This window comes from Pteronotus mesoamericanus, unplaced genomic scaffold, assembly GCF_021234165.1.
Source record: "Pteronotus mesoamericanus isolate MK-2021 breed Mesoamerican mustached bat unplaced genomic scaffold, CSHL_Meso_final contig_134, whole genome shotgun sequence".
Taxonomy (NCBI): Eukaryota; Metazoa; Chordata; class Mammalia; order Chiroptera; family Mormoopidae; genus Pteronotus; species Pteronotus mesoamericanus.
The window spans coordinates 4,544,966-4,569,909 of NW_026555061.1; the positions used below are offsets into that span (position 1 = coordinate 4,544,966).

Here is a 24,944-nt window from a genome sequence, read left to right on the forward strand (position 1 = left end):
CCCCGGGCACTGGCATCCCTTTCTCCTTCCCCCTCGCCGCGGAGCTCCAGCGTCTGCAGCACGCCCGGCCCAGGGTCCCCTCAGCCCCCAACGGCACCCCTTCCACCAGGAACACAGCAGTGGAGGGAACGGGGCCTCTGGGTCGGGTCAGGTTGGCTCTGAAGCTGGTAACCATGAAAAGACAACATAACTGCACTTTCCTAAAATAAACCATTTATTGAAAAAAGAACCTTTTTCTTAAGTTTCATTAATCATCCTTTTGCGTAACAAACCTGCGGCTTGCCAACAACAACGATGACAAGGACAACGAGGGGAGGCTTCACAGTCAGTGCACGCGACAGACGGGAGAGGAGTGACAAGGCCCGGGGCGCCTGATACCACGGCAGCCGCTCTGAACCGAGGAGGCCCAAATGCTACACTGGCGTCGCTGGTCTCAGGGGCGATGGAAGCGACGGTCCGTGTACAGTAGAAATGGCACTTAACACGTAGCTTCTTTACCTCGTGGACACTGCCACCAGGAGGCCCGCGCCAGGTCCCACAAACAGGAGCAGCAGGAGACGTGAGCTCGTCACTTGTGCAGTCTTCAGTCCTGGAAGGCCGAGAGGCCCGCGCGGCTTCCCAGCAGTCTTCATGTAAATATTACATACAGTAGTGACTGAGAGGCTCCTCTGCGGGCCGCTCACTCCTCGTCTGTGCAGACCTGCGGGGAAGGTGGGCAGGCGGGCAGGCAGGTGAGCACCGCGCACGTGCCGCGGCTGAGCTCGGCTCCAGGAGCGACGGCTGCAAGAGCTTTTAGGAAGGCATTTGTGCAGCAGCACGTCAACGTGACCTGTTTCTACACCTTTCAACATGGACCACATTTTTATTGTGGCCAACCCCTAACAGCAGGCTCAGGAACAGGCCCCCCACCCCGCCCTGCCCCGGCCTCCCCTGCAGCAGGAGCTGCTCCCTGGCTCTCCCATGTTTTCTCCACGGTTCCACCCTCACTCGCCTTCTTCCTAAATGCTCCCCCAGAACATTCTGTCCCCAAATCTGTATCCTGCCCCAATTCTCCCCTGCACCAGCCCAAGATACTGAATAACCCACTGCTACTTCCAAGCAGCTGCCCCGAACCCACCTCGTCTCCCTGACCCAGCGCGGACCAGCTGGCTTCTGCACCGACCGTGGTAACTTTCTGCAAACTGCTGACCTCGGCCCAGTGCCAGGCACCAGCCTAGCCTCCTGCTCTACATTCACTTCCCACCCAGTGAGTTCTCACGGCCACTGACCTCCAAATCTCTCTGATGGCCGACACTGGACCCCACTGACCCCACTCCCACCCAATTAGCTCTATTGATCAGCAGCTTCTAGACTAGCCTCTTGCCTCCAGGGCGATCATTCTAGAACATGACTTAATCACGCCCTGCTTCCGGAACTGAAATGCCTCCCCGCGGCCTGCCCCTCCCCCAGCCTCATTTTTGGCACTCTTCACGTCCTGTGCTCCGTCAGCTCCCACAGCACTTCCTGGACAGCTCAACCTGCATCTTGGGCCACCCGGTCTCTCCCATTCTGCCCACCACACCCCCACCCCATTCCTGGCCTGGCTACGCTCTCCAAAGTGCTCACACCCTGTTATAAAGTATCATGGGATGACCTGACCCTACCACACGGCTTACATACCACGACCCCAGCTCCAACTCAACGCTTCGTCAGCGGCAGCGCTGTCCCTACTGCCGCAGTAGAGACTAGTCACTGCCTCCCCTCACTCTCAAGAGGAATACTGGCTTTCACCCAGTTACATGCCACTTAGCTAGGCCAAGGGCACTTCCAACACCACCCAAGTGGACCAAGCCAGAGCACCACAATGAACATTTCCCAGAAACAACAACAAAAAACCCACGTACAAAATCCCTGGGCAGACCTACACGTTCCTTTCCTTTCAGACAGGGACACGGGCATTAGATACTTAGGTCCCCAGTCCCGCGGGCAGCAGCCCACCGCACCTTGACGAAGGGGTGGTCGAGGAGCTGGCTGGCGGTCCACCGCATCCTGGGCTCACTCTCCAGGCAGTGAGAAAGGAAGTCCTTTCCTTCCGGGCTCAGCCTGTCCGGGATGGGGGGCTTGTGCCCCATTCCCACCTTGTACATAATCTGGAAGTTGTGTTCGTATTCATGCCATGGCCTCTGAAAAGAGAAAAACACCAAGTTTTAGTGCTGCACGGACACAAAAAAGGCAACTCCCCGAGTTCTTTTCAGGCACTTCGGTGTGTGTATCGGGGCTGGCAAACTTGCACCTGAAGAGCCTGCCATTACGTTAGGCTTCCAGGCCACATGGTCTTGTCACACCTCTCCGAGTTCCCCAGTGCAGCAGCAAAGAGCCTCAGACCACATGTGAACACACAGCAGTGACCGCGGCCCAATAAAATTCTCTGTACGAGCCAGGACGTGGCACAGCCTGCCCACCCTGTCTGGGGTCAAGTCAGCCCGGCCCTGGGCACATGCCATCATCACACAGATAAAAACTTAACACAGGAAATGAGACGAAAATGCCAATGAACCAGCACTCGGCAGCTATCTTTAGGGGGGTGTAACGTGCTACCTGGCTGAGTAACAAGCATCACGTTCTATGACTGCAAAGCTTTGCTATGGTCACAGGGAACACGAGACTCGTGGGGAGAAGAACCGCGACGGCACCCTTGTCCCTGCACCACTCGTCACTCTGGCACAGGATAACCTGTTTCTCCTACGCACGTCCTCACTGAAGTAACGGCCATCATGGCCCTCCTTCCACCGGAATGCTAACAGAAATACCGTTAGCTAACAGATACAAAGCACCTATGTGCGGTCTTCCTCAGCCGCTCCAAGGTATAGCTGTGTCCTGATTTAATTTCTTACTTGTAACACCTAAGAGATTTCTAACTCTTGTTTTGTAGGCGATGCTGAACACACACACACACACACACACACACACACACACACACACACACAGCCTTGGTACAGCTGTGTAGCTGTTCATTAATCGTGTCTTCATCCGAAGTTTTCAAGCACAGCATCACACAGCACAGCTTCCCTGCCCGCCAGCCGCTCCCTCTGCCCTCTCCTGCAGCCCCTGGCACCCGCGGGTCTCTCCCTGCCCCCGCAGCGCGGCCTCCTCTGGAGCAAGTGCCATGCCGTGGGAATCGCACCATTGATGCGTGGCCTTTGTGGGTGGCCTCCCTTGCTCAGCAACAAGCTCTGAAGGTTCTCCCACATTGTTCTACAGCTTGATGGGGCATTTTTTTATTACTGCACAATATTCCATTGTTTCTAAGTTTGGGCAATTACGAATAAAGTCAATTCACGTGCTGATTTTGGTATAGGTGTAAGTTTTCAACTTCGTGTTTCTTTTCGTAGCTGCTTGCTTCTTCATATTTTAATTCAAGCTTTACGTTTTTATTCACTTTTTAGAGTTCTCTAAATGACACACCTTGTAAATATCTGGTGCTTAGTTGTCACTCATCTTAACCTGACTGTGACTTCTGACAGGCCCCGGTGTTCCCCTCCAGCCGTGTTCTCCAGCAGCAACTGCGCCCGTGGCACTTCTCGCGGTAACAGACCCACAACTGTGCCCAGCACGCACGGGCGCCGCCTGGCGTCTCCCCCCGAGGACCCCGCTTACCTTGCCCGTCACCATCTCTATGACCACACACCCGAGACTCCAGATGTCGGCCGCACGCCCGTGGCCTTCGCCCTTCGCGCGGGTGATGACTTCCGGAGCCATGTATGCTGCAGGGGCGAGCCACAGGAGTGGGGGTAAGACGGCTGTCAGCGCAACGCCTGTCACAGGCCGAGCAACAACACACACTCCACACAGAACACCAGCAGCGGGGCGAGGGGTGGGGGGGGCGCTTCCTCCGAATTACATAACAGGAAATGGGGGAACTTGAAACAGGCATTTCAAATCAGTTTCTCAAGTAGACATTTAAGGGGCCAAATTATCTTCTGAAAGTTCTGAATGTGCAAATTTTCAGATAAATTGTACTCACAATGAAAATATGAAATTTAACCTATAAAGGAGGGTATATGACACCACTGAAGTTTATGACACCAAATAATCAAAATACATAATTTACCACTTAAACATAATGTTGTTTTGACTAGAACAGTTTGAATAAACCCAGCATAAAAAGCAAAGAGTTTTTCTAGGGAGAAAACAAGCTCTTTCCTCCCTCCTTTAACTCCCAGGGAAACTTAACTTCCCCATCCAGCAAGGACCTTCAAGAGGTCTACCGCCCACAGGTGCACACGGTCCTCGGCAGGCCAGACCCAGCCTGCTCTGCATGTCAACACTGACAGGAGAGGCAAAGGGAAGCCACGGTCACCCAGCCCCCAGAAAGGCATCGGCACAGAGACAAACCCAGCCAGTCCCTACCTGCGGTCCCCAGTGTGCTGTTCACTTCCCCAGGCATGGTCTGGGCATTGTTCTTAAGCTTCACTGAGCATCCAAAATCTCCCAGTTTGATCAGCCCCGATGAGGTAAGGAAGATATTGGCACCTAGTGAGAAATGAGCAGTTGTGAGCCTCTGAAACACCGTGGGCACCTTCAAGTTCACGTGGTGACCTCAACTACACACAGTGATACAAGGGTTTATGAAACTTTACTGAGAAAACGTAAGCATAGAAAAATTTGAAGCTTTACTTGCAAACGTTGATACAATGCAATTTTAACATCAGCGCAGTGTATATGGGCCAATGATTTCTGAACCGAAACACGTGCGCACGTTCTAACGCTAGAGCCCAGACACACCCAAAGAGGCCGGCACTCGGCCCCCCTGCGGCAGCAGCAGCCCCTGCATGAGGCGGCGGGGGCTGCGGCCCAGCACGCTCTGCCCCTCAGCGTCATGCTGAGGCCCCCACCACACCGACTTCAGACTGGGGCTGACAAGTGTCCCGTGACTGTCTCCGCGTTCGACACGCACACGCGTGCTTTGCCTGCGCTCTGCTGGAACCCGGGGCTGCCGCTCACCAAGGCTGCCGGGCCTTCGCCACAGCACACCGTCCGTCCCCACAAGCCACTCGTCTCGGGCCTCGCCGTCCCGGGCACCTCCTTCGGAAAGCAACGTGGAGCAGCCACACAAGGGGCTGCATCTCGGAGTTAACTGTCACGGCCTGTGCTCCCAGCACAGGTGGTCCCCACAGGGACACCAGGGCTGACCAGGACCCATGCAGCCGGTCCACACATGCACACCCTTAGCCACGCTGAATTGCAAACAGTGTCGCAAGGACACAGGGGATGGACCTGACTCAGACTCTGAGGGAGTCTCTTTACAGCCATTGCCAACGACACGAAGGTTCCATATCATGACAACGGACAGAAGCTGAGTGTGATGTTTGTGGAAGAACTGGAAACGGGCAATGCCAGGGCCTGGCACACAGCTGATGAAGCAAATGCCCAGAGTATCGCTGGCAGCAGAGCAGCCGGCGGGCGGGGGCCGGGCAGGCAGCAAGGTCGCGCGTGCTGGAAGAGCCGGGTGTGGGGCCTTCACACCCAGGCCGCGCAGGCTCTGGGGAGCCCCGCCCCTGGGTCTGCTGCCTGCTGGGAGTCAGGCCAGGTCTAGAGGGAACGTGTTAGGGCTGGCCTCAGACTGTGACAGGATGGGACCCTTCAGTCGAGGGCCCATTAGAGACAGAAAGGATTTGCTGCTTTAATTACCCGAGACTCCCAGACACAAGGTCAGGGCCACAGTATGGCTATGGCCATGCAGGAGGGCGGTTCCAAGGCAGGAGCGTGGCTGCTCCCCTCGTGCCAGGAGGGCGGGCTCTGAAACCCACCCATGGAGACCCATGGGTCTCAGGCAGAAATCTACGCTGAACGAGTCTGGTAACATGGAGCCACGTGGCCTAGACGAGCGGCCCCAGGGCACGATGCCCCTCACGACTTCCTCCAGCATGTCTGATTCACGGCCACTTCACACAGCCATGGCGCTCATACACAGAGCGCACGGCCCTTGCCCGGGGAAAGGAAGGGTGCTCAGGCCATGGCAAACACACGGGGTCAGCCGAGCCAGCCTACGAAGGCCAAGTCTGTTTTGGGAAAGAGACTTGAACAAAACCAGAAAGACAGGGCAGACTTACCTACTCACAGACGGGAACCCTGGGTTCTACAACCTTTCTCCAGACTGGGCTCCTCATGGACAAGTATTTAAAGTAAGGCATCTCCCTTCTAGGGAAATGCTGCGCGGGAGGGGGACCAAGCATCCTGGCTGCGCCTGCTACCCGCTGTGCGGGACCCCGGGTGACTCCGGCCCACAGCAGCAAGGTGACGGGGATTACCTTTAATGTCGCGGTGAACTATGCCATGCTCGTGGAGGACGTTGATGGCCACGGTGATCTGCTTCGAGTACAAACGGATGACGTGCTCCTGCAGGCCCAGCCTGGACACCTCCTCCAGTGTGCCCTCGTCACAGTACTCCATGAAAATGTACATCTCCTCCTGCGAGGGCCGAGGCGGCCGCAGAGTCACACACAGGCGCACAGAACGCTGCGGGCCGTGCCCGCCGCCATCCCCTAATGGCCTGCTGCCCCCATCGCCCTGGCACGGAGCTGTCTCACCCGAGGAACCTGACTCGCCACCGGCACAGGCTGCCGGCCCCAGGCCTGCGCAGCTCGCTGGGAGGACAGTGCCACCGCACAGACATCAGTGGCCACGATCCTCCAAAACAGTGTCGACCGTGTGAACTCAGACAGGGACCCACAGGGCTCTCCCTACAAACGTGTGACTAAAGACGGAAACACATCCTGCTCAAGTACAAATTAAGGTGGGAAAACATCAAAAATCACGAAAGACCACCTCCCCCTGGAAGCGCAAGTTTTCCTCTTTCCCCAGTGCTTGCTTCCAAACACAAGAGGACAAATGAAATGGGGGTCCTAATTTTCTCTTATTTCACAATGGTTCCTTAATACGCATAAAAGAAAAAGCAGTACTACTTCACAGTGTACTCAACAGCGAGTGATTCAGCCAAAAATGGAAGAAAAAAGGGAGGAGGAGTGCGGAGGACCTCCTAGAAGGCCCTCCAGGCGGCAGGATCCATGCCAACGCTACGCGGTGCGAGGTGAGCGACCCCAGCCTACAGTCACCTTTCCGGAAGGGCTCCCGGCCCCCACCCCGCCGCGGCCTTGGTCTCAGAGCAGGGAGAGACCTGACAATCAGACAAAGCTACTCGGTGGTGAGGCGGCCCATGATGCAGACAGGACGCCCGCGGGACCGCCTGCCGCTCGCTCAGGGTGCGAGGGAAGCGGCTTACCCTGTGTAGCTCCACACCAAAATACCGGACCAGGTTGGGGTGCTTGATGCCCTCAAATATTTTCAGTTCGTCCGCAGTTTCCTTGATGGTTTTATGGTCATTAGGCTGAAATCGAATCTGTAAAAAACAAATGTCAATCAATGCCACTACCCACACACACCAGCCACAGGACAAGTTTGAATTTGAGGACAGGAGAGCTGTCTCCTGCCACATGCCCCGCCTGGACCACACAGGCCTGCTGCTGGCGTGCCTGTGGCTTCGCTGCCCGATTTTGTCTCCTTTGCCGGTTCCTGTGAATTAAGCATGCCTGCCCTGGGGTGCCTGGTGAGGTAACAGCTAACGGGATTGTTTCCTAACTGCAAACTCAATCAGCAAGCACACTGAACATCCTGTGTTCAGGTTCTGGGCAAGGTCAAGAGCTGAGAGAGGACTCTGCCCTTGAAGCCGACACCCAGGGAGGCTGGAAGGAGGCTACAGAAGCGGCGCAGGAAGCCCCACGCAGGACCGGAGAAGAATGTCCAGGTGGTCAGCGGGCTGGAGGCCGTGTGTGCCTGGTGTTCACAAAGCCGCTCGAGGCACCAGTGGTCACAGCAGCTCCAGCCTCTTCCTCCGCTGCCCCCTTGCCCTGTCTCCTGCTTGTGAGCCACGAGGTGCCTCCTCCTCAGTGACAATAGCCTTGGTTCCCCTGACAGGCCTTCCCCAGGCTCCTCCTGCTCTTCCCACTCTTCCTCCTGCTGTGAAAACGCTGTCATTGCTGAAGTGGATCACAAATGGCCCCTCTGCCCCACGGGCCCCCCTAGAAGATGCTGCTGTCCCCATCCTCTAGGCCTTCCCAAGGTTCCTTGTCCGTCTCCCTCTCCACTGTGCTGACCACACCCACACGGAGGAAGGACCTCTTGATCCTCGCTGGACCACGAACCCCCTTCCTCTCACGGCCCCTCAAGGGATCTGCCTGGTGACCCCAACACAACAAATGCTCAAGAGAAGCCAAGGACAGCTCACTATGGAGGCACTGCAGCGTGTGCCCAGGCAGGGTAACCCTGCTGGTTACAGTGCTGTACCCATGCACCAAGGCTGTGGGTTCAATCCCCGCTCAGGGCACATACAAGCAGCAACCAGTGAATGCATAAATAAGTGGGACAACGAATCAATGTTTCTTTCTCTCTCTCATAAATCAATAAATAAAAAAATTCAGTGTTCAGAAAGAAAGGAAGGAAGGGAGGGAGGGAGGCAGAGAGAAAGAGAAGTGCTGCCGCAGCCCTACACACTGGGAACCTCATCAATACCAGTTTCTCTGCAGCTCTCTGTCCCCGGAGGGCCAGTCCACTCACCTCCTTCATGGCCATCAGCTCGCCCGTGTCCACGCTGATGCAGGTGTAGACCTTCCCATACTGCCCTTCACCTGCGAGCAGAACAAACGCACGGTGCTCGGTCATGCCGCCAGGCTGCTTGAGCTCACTCGTGTATACGCACCTTCCCGTTCTAGAGCTGTGTTTATGCTCCGCAATTACGCTCACTGAAGCTGACTACTCTAAGACCCAAAATATTTCTGAATATCCCTTAATAACTGAAGACTCGCCATCTCTTCACTGTCTTACCTGTAAATACATATAAACAGTGCAGAAGTGACTTCGGAAAGGCCCAAAAGAGGCATGCAGGTGCGTGCTAAGCACCCTGGTGGGCGCCTGTCGGCCCCTGTGGCCCTGGAGGCCTGGGCGGGTGGGGGAGGGCAGAGGTGGGCATGGGGTGGGCAGGGGGGTGGCCAGGGGAAGCCTGGCCCCTTCTAACTGCGCCTTGCTGCTTCAGGTCCAGGAGTGTGGCGTGGGTAGTCCACTAACACACCTTTCGGGACCATAAACTAAGGGGATAGATGGCTGAGTAAGACTGAAAACAACACAACTGAAAAGCACTTGACTGTTTCCAGCATTTTCTGTTCTAAGAAACCATTCGAGTTTCCTAAGGCTCACAGAATCCCACATTACAGCTGTGTTTGCCTCTTCAGGCCCAAATGCTCAGAAGACAAATGCACGTAAATGGGGGAAGGCTTCTTCTCTCCCACAGGCTACCACCAGTTTCTTCACAAAAAACAGATTAGGTGATGTTTCAGAAAAGACTGTCCTGTCCTTATTTGTATCCAGTTTTTCTTCAGTATGTGCTTGTGGGGATAAGATAAAGAGACACAGACTTTAGCAAACGGGCACAATTTACGTCGCTCCCCGCTGGCAATTTCTGGAGTTATCAAGTAAAACCATTCAATTCAATGAACCATTTAAAAATCTCATTCTAGAATCTCATTTTGTACTGCTCTCTGAACACATTCTACATATGAAGCAAGTAACAAAAAACCATGAACCCTCTGCAAAAGATGACATGTTTTGCCACGTGTTTAAGGGAAAAGACCAACAATCTAATTTTTAACCTAAGGAAGTGCAACTGGTACTGTTTCTAACAGAGACGATCTTTGTGCCATGCTCCTTAGCTTCCTTACCGATCTTGTTTCCTCTTTGCCACTTGAAGGTCACCTTCCTCAGGCCAACATGCATGACGTTATCGTAAGATTTGGGGGTGTCACACACTTGACCAATGATATTCTTTCTCCTCATTTCTCGATACCGCTTTTCTTCAAATAACCGGACTGACTTCTGGATAGCTTCCATGGGCCCTTGCTTGGAAGCGGAATCTGCAGGGAGAATTGCACGCTCGGTAGTCCTGGTCACCGTCACCCAGCCAATTTCCAGCAGATGCTGAGAACCACAGAGTGACACACAGGGCACTCTGTCACAGCAACACTGGCGTGATCTATCCAGACACACGGCAGGAGCACTACAGCCCATTACACCCCGACCCCGACGGCCCCGGAGCACGCCACCGCCGTGCAGACGCGCCCCCACACGCGCCGGCACAGACGGAACGCCCCTCCCTCTCCCAAGGCCGCTGGCCACTGGCCAGACTGTGGGAGTCGCACAGGCGCCCGGTTTTCCCTCTCTGGTCCAGTCCACAGGCGTTGGCCAGGGCTTTCTCACTAAAATACAGAATCCGATCACGTGACCTCCAAAGCCCATCCTGTGAGACGCCAGGTCCTGCCCTATTTGGACCCTGTTTCCTTCCCAGTTCACTTTGTTAAAGCTGCTCCCCTCTCCTTCCCCGGCCCCAGGCCTGGAACCAGTCACACCAAGACGCTCTCGGGGGGGGGCAGGCCACGCTGGCTCTCACCTCCAGGCCTTTGCCCACACTTTTCAGTCTGCCCACCACACTGCTTCCCCACCCCCGCCACGTGGGCCTGCCTCACCGCAGCTCCACAGCGCCTCTGCTGGGGAGCCCACCCTGAAGAGGAGGGCGCGCCACCTTCTCTCCTGCGGGGGCAACGCAGAGCAAGACTGGCACCAGAGCCTTGAGTAAAACCCCTGCTTCACCATGTCCTCGGAGTTTGACAGCGGGCAAGTCCGTCTGGCTCCGTAGATGGCAAATTCCTAATGTGTGATGGGAAGGTAATAACACCTAATTCCCAGAGCTTCTTGACGACTGAATGCAATCACGCAGGTCCAAGGAAAGCGCTTGGCCCACTGTCCAGAACTCAGGAATACTCAATGAATCTCACCCACCGTTACTACTATTCCTTATTTTCCCATTAGGCACCATACACCCATTTCTCCAATTTATGTTTTTACGATTTACACATGCAGAATGCAAAGCCAGCGTTCCCTGAAGCATGGCTGCTTTCACTACCTGTGACTCGGACCTCAAGCCAACCTGCCATCCCACTGGCGGGTGACAACCCCTACCCTGGGAAGTACCGCCTCCTGCTCGGCTCCCTCACGGCGCCTCTCAGCCTGGCTCCCGGTGACCCACTGTGGAGCCTGGATTTCCTGGCAGACGGAGGTCGTTGAGGACTGGAGCAACTGGGGTAAGACTTTCCCAGATGTTTACAACACTCCAATGACAGTTTCCTGACATAACCACGCCTTAAGAACGGGGACCCTGTTTCCTGTCTCCACCACGGACACAGCCACTTCCCCCGGCACCGAGCACGGCTGTGAGGACAGGATTCCACTGCCCAGTGGTTCTGGGAAAGGCCTTTTTTTAAACAGTAAAAATTTCTCAAGATTTCTCAGTCTTGAATATTTCAGTGGGAATGGGAGCCCTCCCAAGTTTCCAGGTTTACTTGACCACCAAGTATTTGTATTTAAAATCATCACAAAGACCTGGTCTCCTTGGGAACGACTGGTCACGTGAGCCACTGGAGAGAGGCTTAGGCCACCACACTCACTCCAGCCCAAGCCCTGGACGTGCACCCACCTGCTCAGGCCTGTCCACTGTGGCATCACAGTTGATTCTGGCTTCTGTTCCTTTTTTAAACCCCACGTTAGTTCACTATCTCACTACCTTACGTTGCATGGCTGCAATTATTTCCACCAGTCTCCCTTTCCTCCCTCATTCAGGCACACGGGTTTCTCTGCCTCCATGTCCCCATCTCCCACCTTCCACTCCCAAGACACATCAGCTGCTCGAGAGGCTTCCAGGGCGCTACCACCTTGGGGCCAAGGCCCACCGCTTAGCCCATCGCTGAAGACTGCCCATGATCTGGCCTCCACACGCCCGTTCAATGTTACCCCGTTGACACCTGCGCTCTCCGACCCGCTCGGGCGGCCCAGCCCTCGGCCCCCGACACCTGCGCTCTCCGACCCGCTCGGGCGGCCCAGTCTTTGGTCACTGGGCCTCCACATGTTTCTCCTTCTGTATTTTTCTTCTTGTTCTGACGCATACCCGTCACCCCTTCAAGGGCCAGCTCAGGCCCTCAGGAAGTCCCCGACTGCTCTGGTCATGGTGGACAATTATTCCTGTGACCAGTCACACATGTTTCACAGGGCTGTGATGGCGGGAAGAGGACTGGAATGGGACATAAGAGTGAGTGGTATGTTCTAGTCCCTGTCATTTACCGCATGGCCAAATTATTTGTCTCAGAAACTTTTATCACTTATGAATAGAAGACAAGATCTATTCTACCTGTTGATCAAGAGCGTCATGACAACAAATACATTCTAGAAGCATTCTGTAGCTCATCAAGGACTAGACCAGTGACTTTTCTATTTATTCTTTTGGTGAATACTGACTGATTGCCTCCTTTACAAAATAAATGATTTCTCTCAAGTTCTTAGCCTAAAAAAGGAAGTTATTCATTTTATATATACTATATTCCTATCATGTACAAAGAATTACGCTGAGGGCCTACTCTAGGTGGCAGATAAAATTGTCTCAAGTGCTTAAAGAACATAAATTAATGAACATGTTCCTGATCCAAAGGAGCTTGTAATTTATTGTAAGAAACAGAAACCGCCCATGAACGTAGCACATACAGAATGTGATGTCGCATGTGTTAAGAGATCACAAAATATAATGGAGAGAGGTCTACTAATCCCAAAGCTCAAGTGCACGTCCTCGGACCCCACCCCCGCCTACGCTTAAACATTTTAGGTTCAACATTCTTCCTCTTACCCTTCGTCTGGCTGATAAGCGTCCGGAGTTCCCAACTTCTCCGAGCTGACCCGCTGGAATCGCCTTTTGGGTATGCTGGTTCTGTGGAAAGTATTTTTTTCATACGTATTACTACTAATGAAGCAAACGTGCCTGTTTAATTGAGAGGAGGACTGAACTGGTGAGGGGCAATGACGCATTACCACCAGCCCGCCCTTTCTGCTGACCGACTACAGTCTGATGGGAGTGTGAGAAGCTGTCTCGCCAACCCATTCTACAAAATCACACCAAACTGAGAAGTTGTTACTGGGGTGACAGAATTCTAATTACATAAACCTTCCACGAACAACAAACAACATATGACACAAGGGCCACGGGGCGCTCTGGGGACCGCACGTGCAGCCCTGCCCAGCAGCCAGCAGTGCCACAGCACGGGCCGCCACGCGTCCTGGGCCGACGCCTTGGTCTGTGTGCTAGGGAAACAGCAGCAGCGCGCGCCCCCCACCCAGTGTCAATTCTGTATTTTTAAAGTGAATGAGAACACTTGGTTGCTAAAATATCATGAATAATGTTTAAAAAGCAACAAAAGGAAACCTAGAAAATGCAAACCCAGCTAAGAAGGTATCTCGCGTAAGACGTCGGTGGGCTCGCCCTCCCCCCGCCCTTCCTGTGAGTCATCCACCCCAGGTGGGCGCCCACGAGGACGCGGGAGGCACCCCCGTCACTCACCGTCGCGCTCCTCGGTGGGGCTGGAGTGGCGGCTCAGGGACCGAAACTGCAGCTCGGCTGCGACAGAGGCCAGCCGGTCGTTTTCAGGAACACTGGAGCCCCTGTTTCAACATTTGCAGAAGCGGGGCTATCAGGTTAGTGGGATTCAGGGTGGCAGGTCTGTGAGGGTCTCCCAGAGCAGCGGCTCTCAGGGGAGGGCGAGCTGAACCCCTGGGGACCTCCAGCCTCTAGTGGGCAGAGGACAACACAAAAGGCGGTCCTAAACAGAGACTTATTCCCCCAAAATAAAAGGGGCTGCTCCTGGGAAACCCTCCTCTGGGGTTTGGAAGGAGAATTGTACTTTCATCCCTCCACAGCCAACACATGAAAACCTGACTGCATAATACACTCTTACGTTAACAACAACAAAAATTAAAACAAAACAGTACTCATTGAATAAAGTGTTGACGTGTGTGGGAAGCTCTATAACTTATGCCCAGGATGGATAGAAATGAACAGCCAAATCTGGTTAATATTTAAAATTACCACCAAATTATATTTATGTACTTAAATCTTAAAGTGTTGAAATCATTACATGACCCAAAAGATTTCAAGTCTCTTGATCAGAAAAAAAGGAAGACCTAACAGTTTCTCAAGCAGGAGCCAAGCAAAAGTGCAGAAGAGCAGGAAGCTTCACATGTAGAGAACAAGTTAATGTGCTGCTTTTCCAGAATAAAGTTCAAAGCCAATTGTTCAGTAATCCAGAATGAATCCATAAAGACCAAGACCCAAAATTAGGTTAGGGAGGTGTTAAAATAATAATACAAGTCATCCAAAATACACATAGCTTTCTTTTGTGAACAAGTTTAGTGTGTGGTTTTAAATGAGCAACATAATGAAGTATGGTAGCATTTATGCTCTTTTCCACTATATTCTGAACAGGTTTAAGGCAACAGGGTCCAAGGACCAGACAGGTTATGACGCATGCAGCGCTTCTGATTTCTCCCAACTTGCAAATGGAGGGCAGCGCTTGCTAAGATGGGGAGATTCTCTACTGCCCTCACAGAGGCTGGGCGCCGTTTCCTGGAAAAATCGCCAATGCCAGCGTGATGGCGCACGTTCTGCTCCTAAGCCCTGCTGAGGACGGGGACTGTGGAAGAGTCACTTAACACCTCTACATTCCTCGCTTTCCAGAGACAAAATGTGTCAGTTCCACGTCCTCAGAGACCTTTGCCAGGATAAAAGGCAAGAAATACATTGAAATGAAGTGGTGTGCTGGTGAGTTTTTAATAACTAGTTTTGGGGAGGGTGCAAGAATGGTTGTAGAGTTTGACAATTTATATGGTCCAACAACTGGCTTGCAAAATTCCTAAAAAAATAACCATCAGCTCTTGCCAGCCCGTAAGAGCCAGCTCCAGCAAGTAGAACGCTGCCAAAAAGGTTTCATAAACAATAAGGTAACTGAAGCTCAGACTATTTCCTAAATCAAAGCAAATCCAATGGAAATATTACGGGGTGCTGCAGGGCAAAGCACTGTTTCCCTGCGGCTGTGTCTGCGAGACGGGGTCGGGGGTGGCCTCCCCTACCAACGGGGAAGTCGCAGGCACCGTCCCGTCTCTTCACAGCAGTCACCAGCCGGGCCGCACAGAGATGCCGGCCCCCGGGGCCCAGCACAAAGGTTCTTGGGAAGGGGCCTGAGATGCAGTGAGCGTAGCACAAGCCAGGCCCGAATGCACGAGTGAGACACAACCGCGGGCCACGCACGGCTCCACGTGGCACTGCCATTTTATCTACTGTCATGTATGCACTGCCATAAAAAGTTAAGAAAAATGTCATTCCTCTGTAAGAAAATGGACTGCAAGATGGCATACTATGATGGTAATAAAATTTCTAACTATCAAGGATCATTCTAAGGATGTACATATTTACAACGAAGAATACTTAGGAAATGCTTAAGATGCTAAAAACCTACTAGGCCAGGCCCAAGACTAAAGTCATGAAAGGCACTTAACTTGTATACTAAAGTACATTCGCTTAGTGTACCACACTACCACCTTTATACATGCCTTAAGCCACAGCTCATGAACCTCTGACAAACTGGGATGTCCTCCCCCCGTTTTGGTTCTGGAAAAATCTCGTGTGGTCTCAGGAGGGGCAGTGGGGGAAGCAGGCGCCACAGCTCCGGTGACGCGGCCTCCTCAGCTAGGCTGTATGTTAGGGCACGTCATCCCCTGAACTTTGTACTGCGCTTATACACACGACAGGTTCGGTAAACCCACAGGGACAGGGAAGCATATGGAAACACTGGCCAGAAACTGCTCTAAACAGAAAAATAAAGAGAGTAAATGAGAATTTTTTTCAAGGTCAACTGTTAATGATTTTAGTTGAATGCTTAAGCTGTAAAATACATTGACATTTTTTAGGTTATAGACATTTATCACCAAAAACAAGGACTATTAATTATTCTAATGAATGAAAAAAATGGAAATGTGCGCAGACATTTTAGGCTGTTACAAGTTTAGAGATGTGAGAGTCTGCGTTCAGCCCCACAGCTCCGGCCACCTTTCTGCCGACACTACACGGCTGTCAGTGTGATCGGACCCCCACCGGACACCTCCGTCGGAGGCCCCTCTACCAGATGGAACGGCACAATTACAAGCGACCACATGTCCTTGAGATTAAGCGTGTGAGACCTTGACGAAATCTCTCGGCAAAAAAAAATTTTACTGGGGGGAGGGGCCTGGACACCCTCCTCCCTAACAGAGAGACTTCTTGTCAGGGCCCCGCGCTTGCCTGGAGCCTGTCAGCCCAGGGACGGCTCCGCCTGGTGATGTCCTGGCTCGCTCCCCATGAGATGCGAACCCCACCATTCACGCCCCACGGCGCCGGCTCCTCCTCATCGACAGCTGGGGAGGTCAGCTCACTCGGCTGGAGAAACGGCACTGCTGGCAGCACGAGAAGCTGCCTCCGAACCCAGGACGGCACCGCGTCCCAAACCTTCCACGCCCCCCCGCTGGGGACCGGCTCTCCCCTGACACTCTCCCCAGAGGGTTACTACTGGCAGAGACCTAGTCATTTTGGTTACTTTCAGTTCCAAAGAAATGTCACAATCAGGCAGGTCATCTGCTTGTGCCGGGAAGCACTAGAGCTGAGCGGGGGACAACCCGTGGGAGGCCCCGGGCAGTGCCACGCCTGAGGGAAGAAGCCCTGCCGTCTGTGCCCTGGGACACACCCCAGAGCCGGTCACTACGGAAGGGCGCACGAGGGAGCAAGGAGCGGACGCTGGCCGAGTGAGACTACCTGGCGTCATGGGCACTGCTGGTGGGTTTGGGTGGCGCAGAGTCGCCGCCTGAGGGGCCGTGGCTCCGCGCGTCCGAAGGCACGCTCCGGGTGCTGAGACGAGAAGAAAAGCTTCAGGAACACAGATGACAGAGGGGACAGACTTGCAAATGGTTTTCAGTGGGAAATAAAACAGGGTAAGTGAGAAGTACCTTAAAACAGAAAATGTCAATTGTTCACTGAGATGCAGGTCTAGGTTTGAAAAATAATTTTAAAAAAACCACCTAATTTCAAACTGATTATTTTAAAAACAGATGCGGTCTTTCCTAGCACACACTGTCCAGTGAAACTGACTTTCACAAAGCGGTGCCCCAAGGGCAAGAAGCCGCTCCCTGCAGTAAGACGCAGAAATGCCACCACATTCAGGACCCTGTTTCCAAGGCGCTGGCGCCTCGGTGCTCACTTCAGTAAGTTGGCTCACAGTTACAGACACACACAGAAGTCAGGAGAGACCGGAAAGATCATTCCAGATTTTTCCACTTTTAAATTGGTATTTAGTATTGTTTTCCAAATGTTTATTATGTTATGCATGCCCGTATGTGCTTCTCAAAGATCATTTTTCAAAGGAAGAGAAAGAACTATTCCAAAGCTGGAAAGCATTTAGTAGCTCGAGGTTATAAATAAGCTCAGAAGTGCAGTTATCTGGAAAGGTACAAGTCTGTTTTAGACTGGCATGCCTTTTTCTTTTGCAACTAAAGCACTGTGGTTTGTCTTCAAGATAATGCAAGAGCTTTTAAAAGGACACAGAAAAACAGCTGTCAGAGCAAGCACCCAGCAGGTTCCGGGGCGCGGGCATGCACACCAGGGGAGGCCCCACCGCGCAGACGAAACGGTGGGCACCAAATACCTGAATCCCTCTGGGGTTGGGATGATGAGATGGGGGTTGGGAGGGTCGCTGTGGCATCGAGGCACCTTCACAGGGCGGGGGCTGTTCCGATGAATCGCTGTCAGTGAAAACGGCAACAAACGCAACGTGTTAGAGGGTCACTACGAAGCAGCCGAACCAGGTGACTAAATGGAAGCAGGATAGGACTTAATTCTGCTGGTGACCAAAGTAGGCCCTTTCCATTAGGAAATCATGACATATACAAAAATTGTGGAAAATGTCATCTTGTAGTTACATTACACCTTCAAACTTTTCTCCATCAAAACCATTTTTTTAAGTCCCAAGATGAAATATACATAACACACGCAGGACAAACGAATACAACCTATTTCAGAGACACATGACAGTGTGGCTCACGTGGCGTTGCTAAGAGAAAGGAGGTCTTTATCTACACTTGCACAAGCAGTCGGCGGGCGGGGGGGAGTGCAGGGGTTTGTGGGGGGTGGGGCACATCCCTAGGCCCCCCGGTCTACGGAGGAGTCGCTGTCATTTTCCTGAGTGTGTGGACTTTGAATTCCTTTAAACCAAACCAGGGAGACAGGGCACAGTTTAAATTGGTTATTTTTTTTTTCCAGAGCATGTCTTCATCTCCTCTTCTTTTAAATAGTCTAGTAGGAGGTAAATATGGATAAAATTTAAAACGAATTTTTAAAAAGTGGCCTTACTAGTAATTCCAAAAATGCTAACAATTGCCCTTTCCCAATAACTAAATATAACCAGTAATGGACAGTGTTATATTTTGTCTATTTCTCTCTAACATGGTATCCCCCCCTTTTTTTTTTACTTTAACACTCCTTAGTTTTTTTTAAATGTCCTATTTTCTCTTTGTATGTTAACAATTTTAGCCTACACGTTTTATTCTAAGTGTTTTATCTGAAATGGAAATACTTCTTTCTTCATGGTTTTTATTTGCTTCTAATAAACATTACAACACAGGAACGACAGAAGACCCCAAAATGGAGCAATCTCAAGGGAAAACTTGCAAAACAAAAATGAAGGAATTATTTTTAAAAAATTTAGGAAATCTTCATCCCTGGCTCATTATCTCAATACTACAACAATAAATGGAATAACCAGATAGTAACAAAGGAAAAAAAAAAGAACAAATATAATTTTGTGCGGATGATGATAGCTTTAATTCAGCAAACACACTGGTTAACTACCAAATTAAAAATTAGTACAAAATTTTTCCATGAAGGTAAAAGACATTCTGTTAAAATACATGCACACAAGTCTAATATTCTTCAAAGATGAAACAAAACATTTAAGGGTATGTATATCTAACTGCTGCAAAAATGTGGATACTTCATGAAAAGAATATCCAAATAGCCAATAAACATAAAATATTCACCAGCATTGAATATTTATTATAAAAGTTTTTCCTGGAAAAAACTAACACACCGAATGCCCATAAGCAGCAGTGCAAAGAACGGTAGGGCATGCACAGCGCACACAAGACAGTCACCGAAGAGAATGGGTCTGATCGACACCTGCTGACCCAGAGGGATTTCTACCACTGTCCAGTAAGAAAAGCAAAAAGCAACATTCAATACGCCCTGATTTGCATACAGTAAATGGCAGGAAAACCACCCTATCAATGTTGTGTGATGTTATGAGCGCCAAGGAAGGGAGGGTAGAGCGTCTGTGAAATTCTGTCCACGAGATTCGGGAAGCAAGGGGCGTCAGGCAGCAGGCTGTTAGCATTAGCAACATGGGCAGAGCACAGGGAGGGAAGGAAAAGCAACAACAGGAAGTTAAGGTGCTGGCACATTCCTTCGCTTCACTTGTAGAAAAAGAACCTGAAACCAAACGACAACCCCCTGCCTTGAGTGGGGCACGCCAGCTTTCCAAGTGCTACCGCTCACTGGCTCCTCCCGGCGCCCGGGGTTAGGCAGTGACAGGGGAGGCTCCCAGGCGGTCAGTGAGCAGCCCCAGGTTGCTGGACAGGCAGGCAACCAGGCTCCCAGCGCGAGGCCGCCCCCGCCACTCCACAGTGGCTGCAAGGATGGGGGACACACCCTGAGCCTCCCGAGAGCCAGGAGCCCATTGTCCTGCCAGCAGTCTGGAGACAGGCCGAACGATTATTGGCTGTAGGAGCAGCGATTACCTGAGGACAGTGGGAGTATAAAAATTTTTTTCTTTTGCAGTATTTTTCTATATTGAAAATTTTCCCACATGTACATTTTCTATAGTCTTTACATCTTTCTTTAAGTTGAAATTTTCTATAATGAAAATGATTCCTATGTAATACTTTTAAAAAGTAAAGTTTTACTGAATTATTGATCTGTATTCCTAATTTAAGAGATCACAAAATCATTTATAATATGTTTAATCAAAAGTCTGATAAGAACATAGCATGTTTTTTATAAAATGTTCAAATACTTTTGCAAATAACTGTCATTTCATGGTGACCTTGGGAGAAAAAGAGCTATAAATAAACTTAGTGAATTTTAAAGAGAAAGAAAACGAAACATTACAACTGGGTCTACTAAACTTTCCGGAGCTAGAAGCTACCATTTAAGATACAGGTGCTGCTCAATTTATTTACCATTAATGAATTACTTTATTTTGTGTAACAAATTGTTTAAAATTTCTAAGTTTCAAATGTGGGTGTTTATTACGTACACGCACAATTTTGCTTTTATTTACTGCCTAAAGACGGGTAAGACACGACCTCTTCCTGAAACACATTTGATTTTAAAATTTCAACATACAACATGCAACTGTACATTTACTGTAATTAAAGCATGTTATAGCGTAACAACGTGCCTTTTTTTTTTTAAGCAAAAACATGGGCTGCCTTCGTCGGGCAACGGGCACCCCGGCCAGCGGTGGGGAAGAGCGCCTTCCTGTGAGAGGCGAGCAGGGCAGCACCCGACGCGCGCCCCCGGCAGCAGGGGAGGCCCTTGCTCCTCATCAGACAGCTCGCTCCCCCATGTTTCCTCCCTGAAGAAACGGCTGGGGGGCAGGGGAGAGGGGTCTGTGCGCAGAATGAGCGCAGGATGCGAAGGAAAGGTGCTGGCCAGCATGGAAAACCTGTGCCGGCGTTTTCATCTTTCTCTGGATTTAGAGATCAGAGTGCGCTCTGTATGCACCTCATCCCTCTAACTTTCACTGCCAGTTTCTTGAGTATCCTTAAAGGGCCGTGACACCGCTGTAGAGGACGGCAGGGACGAGGGGACGCGCTCGCCCAGGCCAGCAGGTTCTAGCAGAAGGGCCGCAACCGCTGTCTTACCAAGGTACAAACCTGTGACAGGACTGTGCGGCTTCCCGATCACGTGGCCGATGCACTCGTTCATCAAGGCTTGTAAACTCTAGGACACAAAGGAAATGGGAAAGGGGGAGAAAGAATGGACACTCTCTCAATTACATGGCTAGCACAAATGAATCTTTCAGTACATTTAAAAGTATATGCTACCCCTCAGTAAATATTTTCAAAGTTAGTTTAAAATAAAATAGGTATGAATAAGAATTAAATTACACATTGTACATAATTTGAAATATTACACAACTCCACTTTTATAAGTAAAAGCAGGTGCGCATTCAGCATCCTATAATGCACTAGCATGCACATGCAAGGGACTCCTGCAATCATCTCTACTGTTTGGGGGTAAAATGAATACATTCACATTTTGAACATCTTTTTGATCTGATGGAATTTACCGAAGTAACAGAATATTTAACATTTCACATCATGCTCTCAAATGACGTGCTGTGGAGTGAAATAGCTAATTCCTGATCTTTATTACAGTGCTAAAAAGCAGCCACTGAGTCAGCAGTTGACAAAGGCGAACCTGACAAGTACTTCAGAGGTGCAGGCGCAGCTGTGCACTGACTGCAGTCAGTTGAACTGTATCGTTATATAAAGAACAGAGCACAGAATGTCTTACTGTGCCCTTAACTACTTTGGGCTTTAATGACTTAGTTCTCAACGTTATCATTATATATAAAATATTCTAAAACTATTAATAAGTATAAAAACACACAATCAAGAATAGACAGTAATCAACTTAGTTTTTTAATGGAAAACACTTTAGAATATTCCATACCAAGAAGTCATCTTCTGGTAAAGCTGAAATGAAGGCTGGTTCAATGGCTTGCAGAAAGTCAAAACCTTGAGTTGCCCACCTGTAAAGAAAAGGTTCAATAATCACAAGACACCCAAGAAAATGTTACAGCACTTTTAAGTGATGTCACTGGAAGATGACTATCTAGGACAAAACACATTTTTTTGTCTTTATTTAAAAGCCTGGGATTGAGTGTGTTTATAGCATGCTTTGGGAAAGACAGACAAATGGCTTATTAACAAAGGAACTGGTTACCAATCTGTTTTCCATTTACTGTAATAACAGGTTTGAATTTCGTGAGGGAGGAAATATCAGCAATCAGGAAGACTTGTCCAGGGAGGATGCGAACTCCCTTAAAGAAAAATTATCTGGGAACAAATTTAAAACACAAAGAAAACAAAAAAAGCCCCCCACCACTCATCACCAAAGAGTTTTCAAAATGCTCCTTTTGTGTCATCTGCTCAGAAATCCCCCATCAAATACAAGACGGAAGCCCCGCCCACCCCACAGGACTCAGGAAGGACACCCCACTGGGCCATTACCTGGGTCTGGTACCTCTCCCACTCTCACACTTCGTTAAGACATAATTCATCCATTTCCGGGCAAAGCTTATGTATTTGTCTCCAATCTTCTGTCTGAACTCTCCAGACATCAGACGAACAACTTCTTTATGATACTGTAAGATTTCATGTATATCAAAATTAAGAAGAAACGATTATACAAATACCTAAACACTATAATGCTACATCTGTTTAAAATGTTTTTTTCCCTAAAACCCAAAAGCAAAATCCAATTAAAAATTACATATTCTGAAAACAGCATGAAGAGTGAGAACATAATGTCTTAAAAATGCACTTTCACAAATGTCTGACTCCCAAGTTTAAGACTGTGTGCTTTTATGGTATCAAACATCTCTTCAAAGAAGGTTTTTAAATACCGGCACACAGCTATTAGCACAAAATAAAACCCGGCAGCATATCTGACAATTTAAAAGGAAATCGACATTTCCGATATTCAGCAACGGTGTAGGGTGACATTCTTGACTAGGATGTGATCACAATCAGTAATCAACTTTGCGTACAAGATTCACGACACTCTCGTAAGTGATTCACAAAGCAACTACTGGGCTGTACTGTGTTGCCCCTCTTGCTCTGTACCTACCTCAAACCCAAAGTTGTACCCCTGAATCATCGCTTCCCGGTGGTACTGCTGCAGCGTGACAGACTCGGCTTCATCAACCTCGCCATCAAATTCTGAAGTGAACGTGTGGTCCACTCGGTCAATGGCATCACTTATTCTGTTGCAAAGCTCTAGTGCCTCGTTCTAAAGAGTCCCAAACCGTAATTAATCCAAAACGAAGCGAAGCGCACAACATTCACCTACTTCAGAAGGTTTCCCTCATCGCCCACCACAGACATAGACCAGAGCAGTGTTTCTCGGCCACAGTTATTTTGATTATTCAAAAGGAATGACCAAAAATAGGGGAATTACTTCATTTCCCTTTTTATTTGTACTACGTAGTCTTTAATCTCTTACGAAATACAGAAGGAAAAACCCATTTTAAATGGTAACTCCTCATTACAATGTGGCCTTGGAAGACACACACAGGGCCCGAGGATGTTTATGGGCTGACCACCAGTTGTCCTTCCCCTGGGGGGCGGCTCCGAGTCAAGCGTGGTTTTTTCCAACCCCCGAGAGCTAACCCCAGGTGCACGTCTGGGCGAATTCCACAAGTTACCAAGTCATCCCGTCTCCCCACCCCCTGCCACCGCTGGTTCAGGACTCCCCGACTCGATCTTACCCCACCTCCAGGGAACACTGGTAGTTTTGGTGGTGAAAACTGGAGGAAGAGTAAAATCTATTGCCATCTCTTACATAGAGACAAGAGAGACTGCTAAATATCCTATAATACACAGGGCAACTCCCCCCAGAAAAGAATTATTGATCCGAAATGCCCACAGCTCCAGCTTTGTTGTCTCCTTAGGCAATACAACAGCAGCTCCAAACTGGGTTCCCCTCCCACCCACCCTTAAACACATCCCTACTGACACATGTTCTCCATCAGACAATCCCCCTTACGTGTTGTTCCAGAATATTCTCCCTAAATCTTCAACTCCCCAAGGCTCGTAAAGTAAAATGTAAGATCTCTCAACAGCATGATTTTTTCCACCTGACTGCACCAGCCTTGTCTCCCACTACCTTCCACTGTATGCACCAAGATCCAGCCGACCATCTGATATTCCACGAGCCTTCCCTGGGCCTGACCTACGGACGCCAATGCCCAAACGCTCCTCCCGTGAGCCCCGCCCCAACGGGCAGCTTCTGTACCCTCCCGAGCTGGAGTGCCTCCCTGCCTGCTCGCCCCGGGTGCTACCAGGGGCCTCTGACCTCACCCTCCTCCCCTGCAGTCTCGCATGACCACTCAGGTCCTGAGGCTACAAGTGCCTTACACTCCAGAATGGCCAGTGTCTTACATGATTCTGTGTTCTCCAGAATTCACTGACTCACACTAAAGGAAAAAGGCACCTGCCCTGGTATTAGAGGGAGTGACAGTCTTAAAGAGGGAATGTTCATAGATGAGTAAGAGAAATCAGACTGACTGGAGAAAAACATGCTTCTCCAACTCCCTGTAATTGTGAGAACTGCTGCTTCAGTGCAAGTGAGAAGTCAAGCCTCAGTGCAAGTGAGAAGACGTGACGGCCGGCCCGCGGAAAAATGCGGGTGAGGGCGAGGCTGACACGTGGGGCAGGACCCAGAGAGCAGGGAACATGAGGCTAACGAGATGCGAACTCAGAGTCCTGAGTGCCTGTCCGAGACTGGCTCTGTCCCAGTTATTTTGGCTGACGTGTTTGTTAAATGAGAGAATAAATGAATCTTCTTTTACACTGTATGTCCCTGACTTGGAGTGCCCCTCGTAAATACTGTTGAAGAATAAAAAGTTGGATTAGGAATGAAGAGACCTGAATTCCAAAGTCAACTCTGCTACTAATTGACCATGGGACCATCATGAGTCACATAACTTCAAATTCGCACCCTCTCCAATTCTGACACTCTGCAATCCCAGGAAAACTCCAGGGACTTGCTAGTTTAGACGTGGAGAAATAGGTACCAGGCAGAGGAGGGAAGTGGGGAGGACAACCGACTGAGACCACGCTGAGACACGCGTGTTCTGCGGCAGGGCCTCCCAACAGGAATAAACTAGCTGCAGTCG

The 24,944-nt window shown here is 50.3% G+C and overlaps 1 protein-coding gene across 8 annotated transcripts in view; it reads right to left on the reverse strand.

Annotated features, from left to right (window-relative positions):
• Window positions 1-217: 217 nt before the first annotated feature.
• Window positions 218-24,944, reverse strand: part of MAP3K4 (mitogen-activated protein kinase kinase kinase 4) — an 86,176-nt gene continuing 61,449 nt past the window's right edge. For 2 of the 8 annotated variants that reach the window (XM_054595467.1, XM_054595458.1), the window contains exons 12-27: window positions 22,895-23,056; window positions 22,276-22,409; window positions 21,716-21,794; window positions 20,914-20,980; window positions 17,628-17,724; window positions 16,742-16,834; window positions 13,463-13,563; window positions 12,755-12,835; window positions 9,750-9,941; window positions 8,593-8,663; window positions 7,262-7,378; window positions 6,291-6,450; window positions 4,390-4,512; window positions 3,637-3,743; window positions 1,983-2,162; window positions 218-700 (exon numbers count right to left, since the gene is read on the reverse strand). In XM_054595467.1, coding sequence (XP_054451442.1) covers window positions 680-700; window positions 1,983-2,162; window positions 3,637-3,743; window positions 4,390-4,512; window positions 6,291-6,450; window positions 7,262-7,378; window positions 8,593-8,663; window positions 9,750-9,941; window positions 12,755-12,835; window positions 13,463-13,563; window positions 16,742-16,834; window positions 17,628-17,724; window positions 20,914-20,980; window positions 21,716-21,794; window positions 22,276-22,409; window positions 22,895-23,056 — 1,785 coding nt within the window. In that variant the 3' untranslated portion in view covers window positions 218-679. Of the gene's footprint in view, window positions 701-1,982; window positions 2,163-3,636; window positions 3,744-4,389; window positions 4,513-6,290; window positions 6,451-7,261; window positions 7,379-8,592; window positions 8,664-9,749; window positions 9,942-12,754; window positions 12,836-13,462; window positions 13,564-16,741; window positions 16,835-17,627; window positions 17,725-20,901; window positions 20,981-21,715; window positions 21,795-22,275; window positions 22,410-22,894; window positions 23,057-24,944 lie in introns of all 8 variants that reach the window. The other 6 variants (XM_054595449.1, XM_054595442.1, XM_054595502.1 and 3 more) reach the window with 3 other exon arrangements.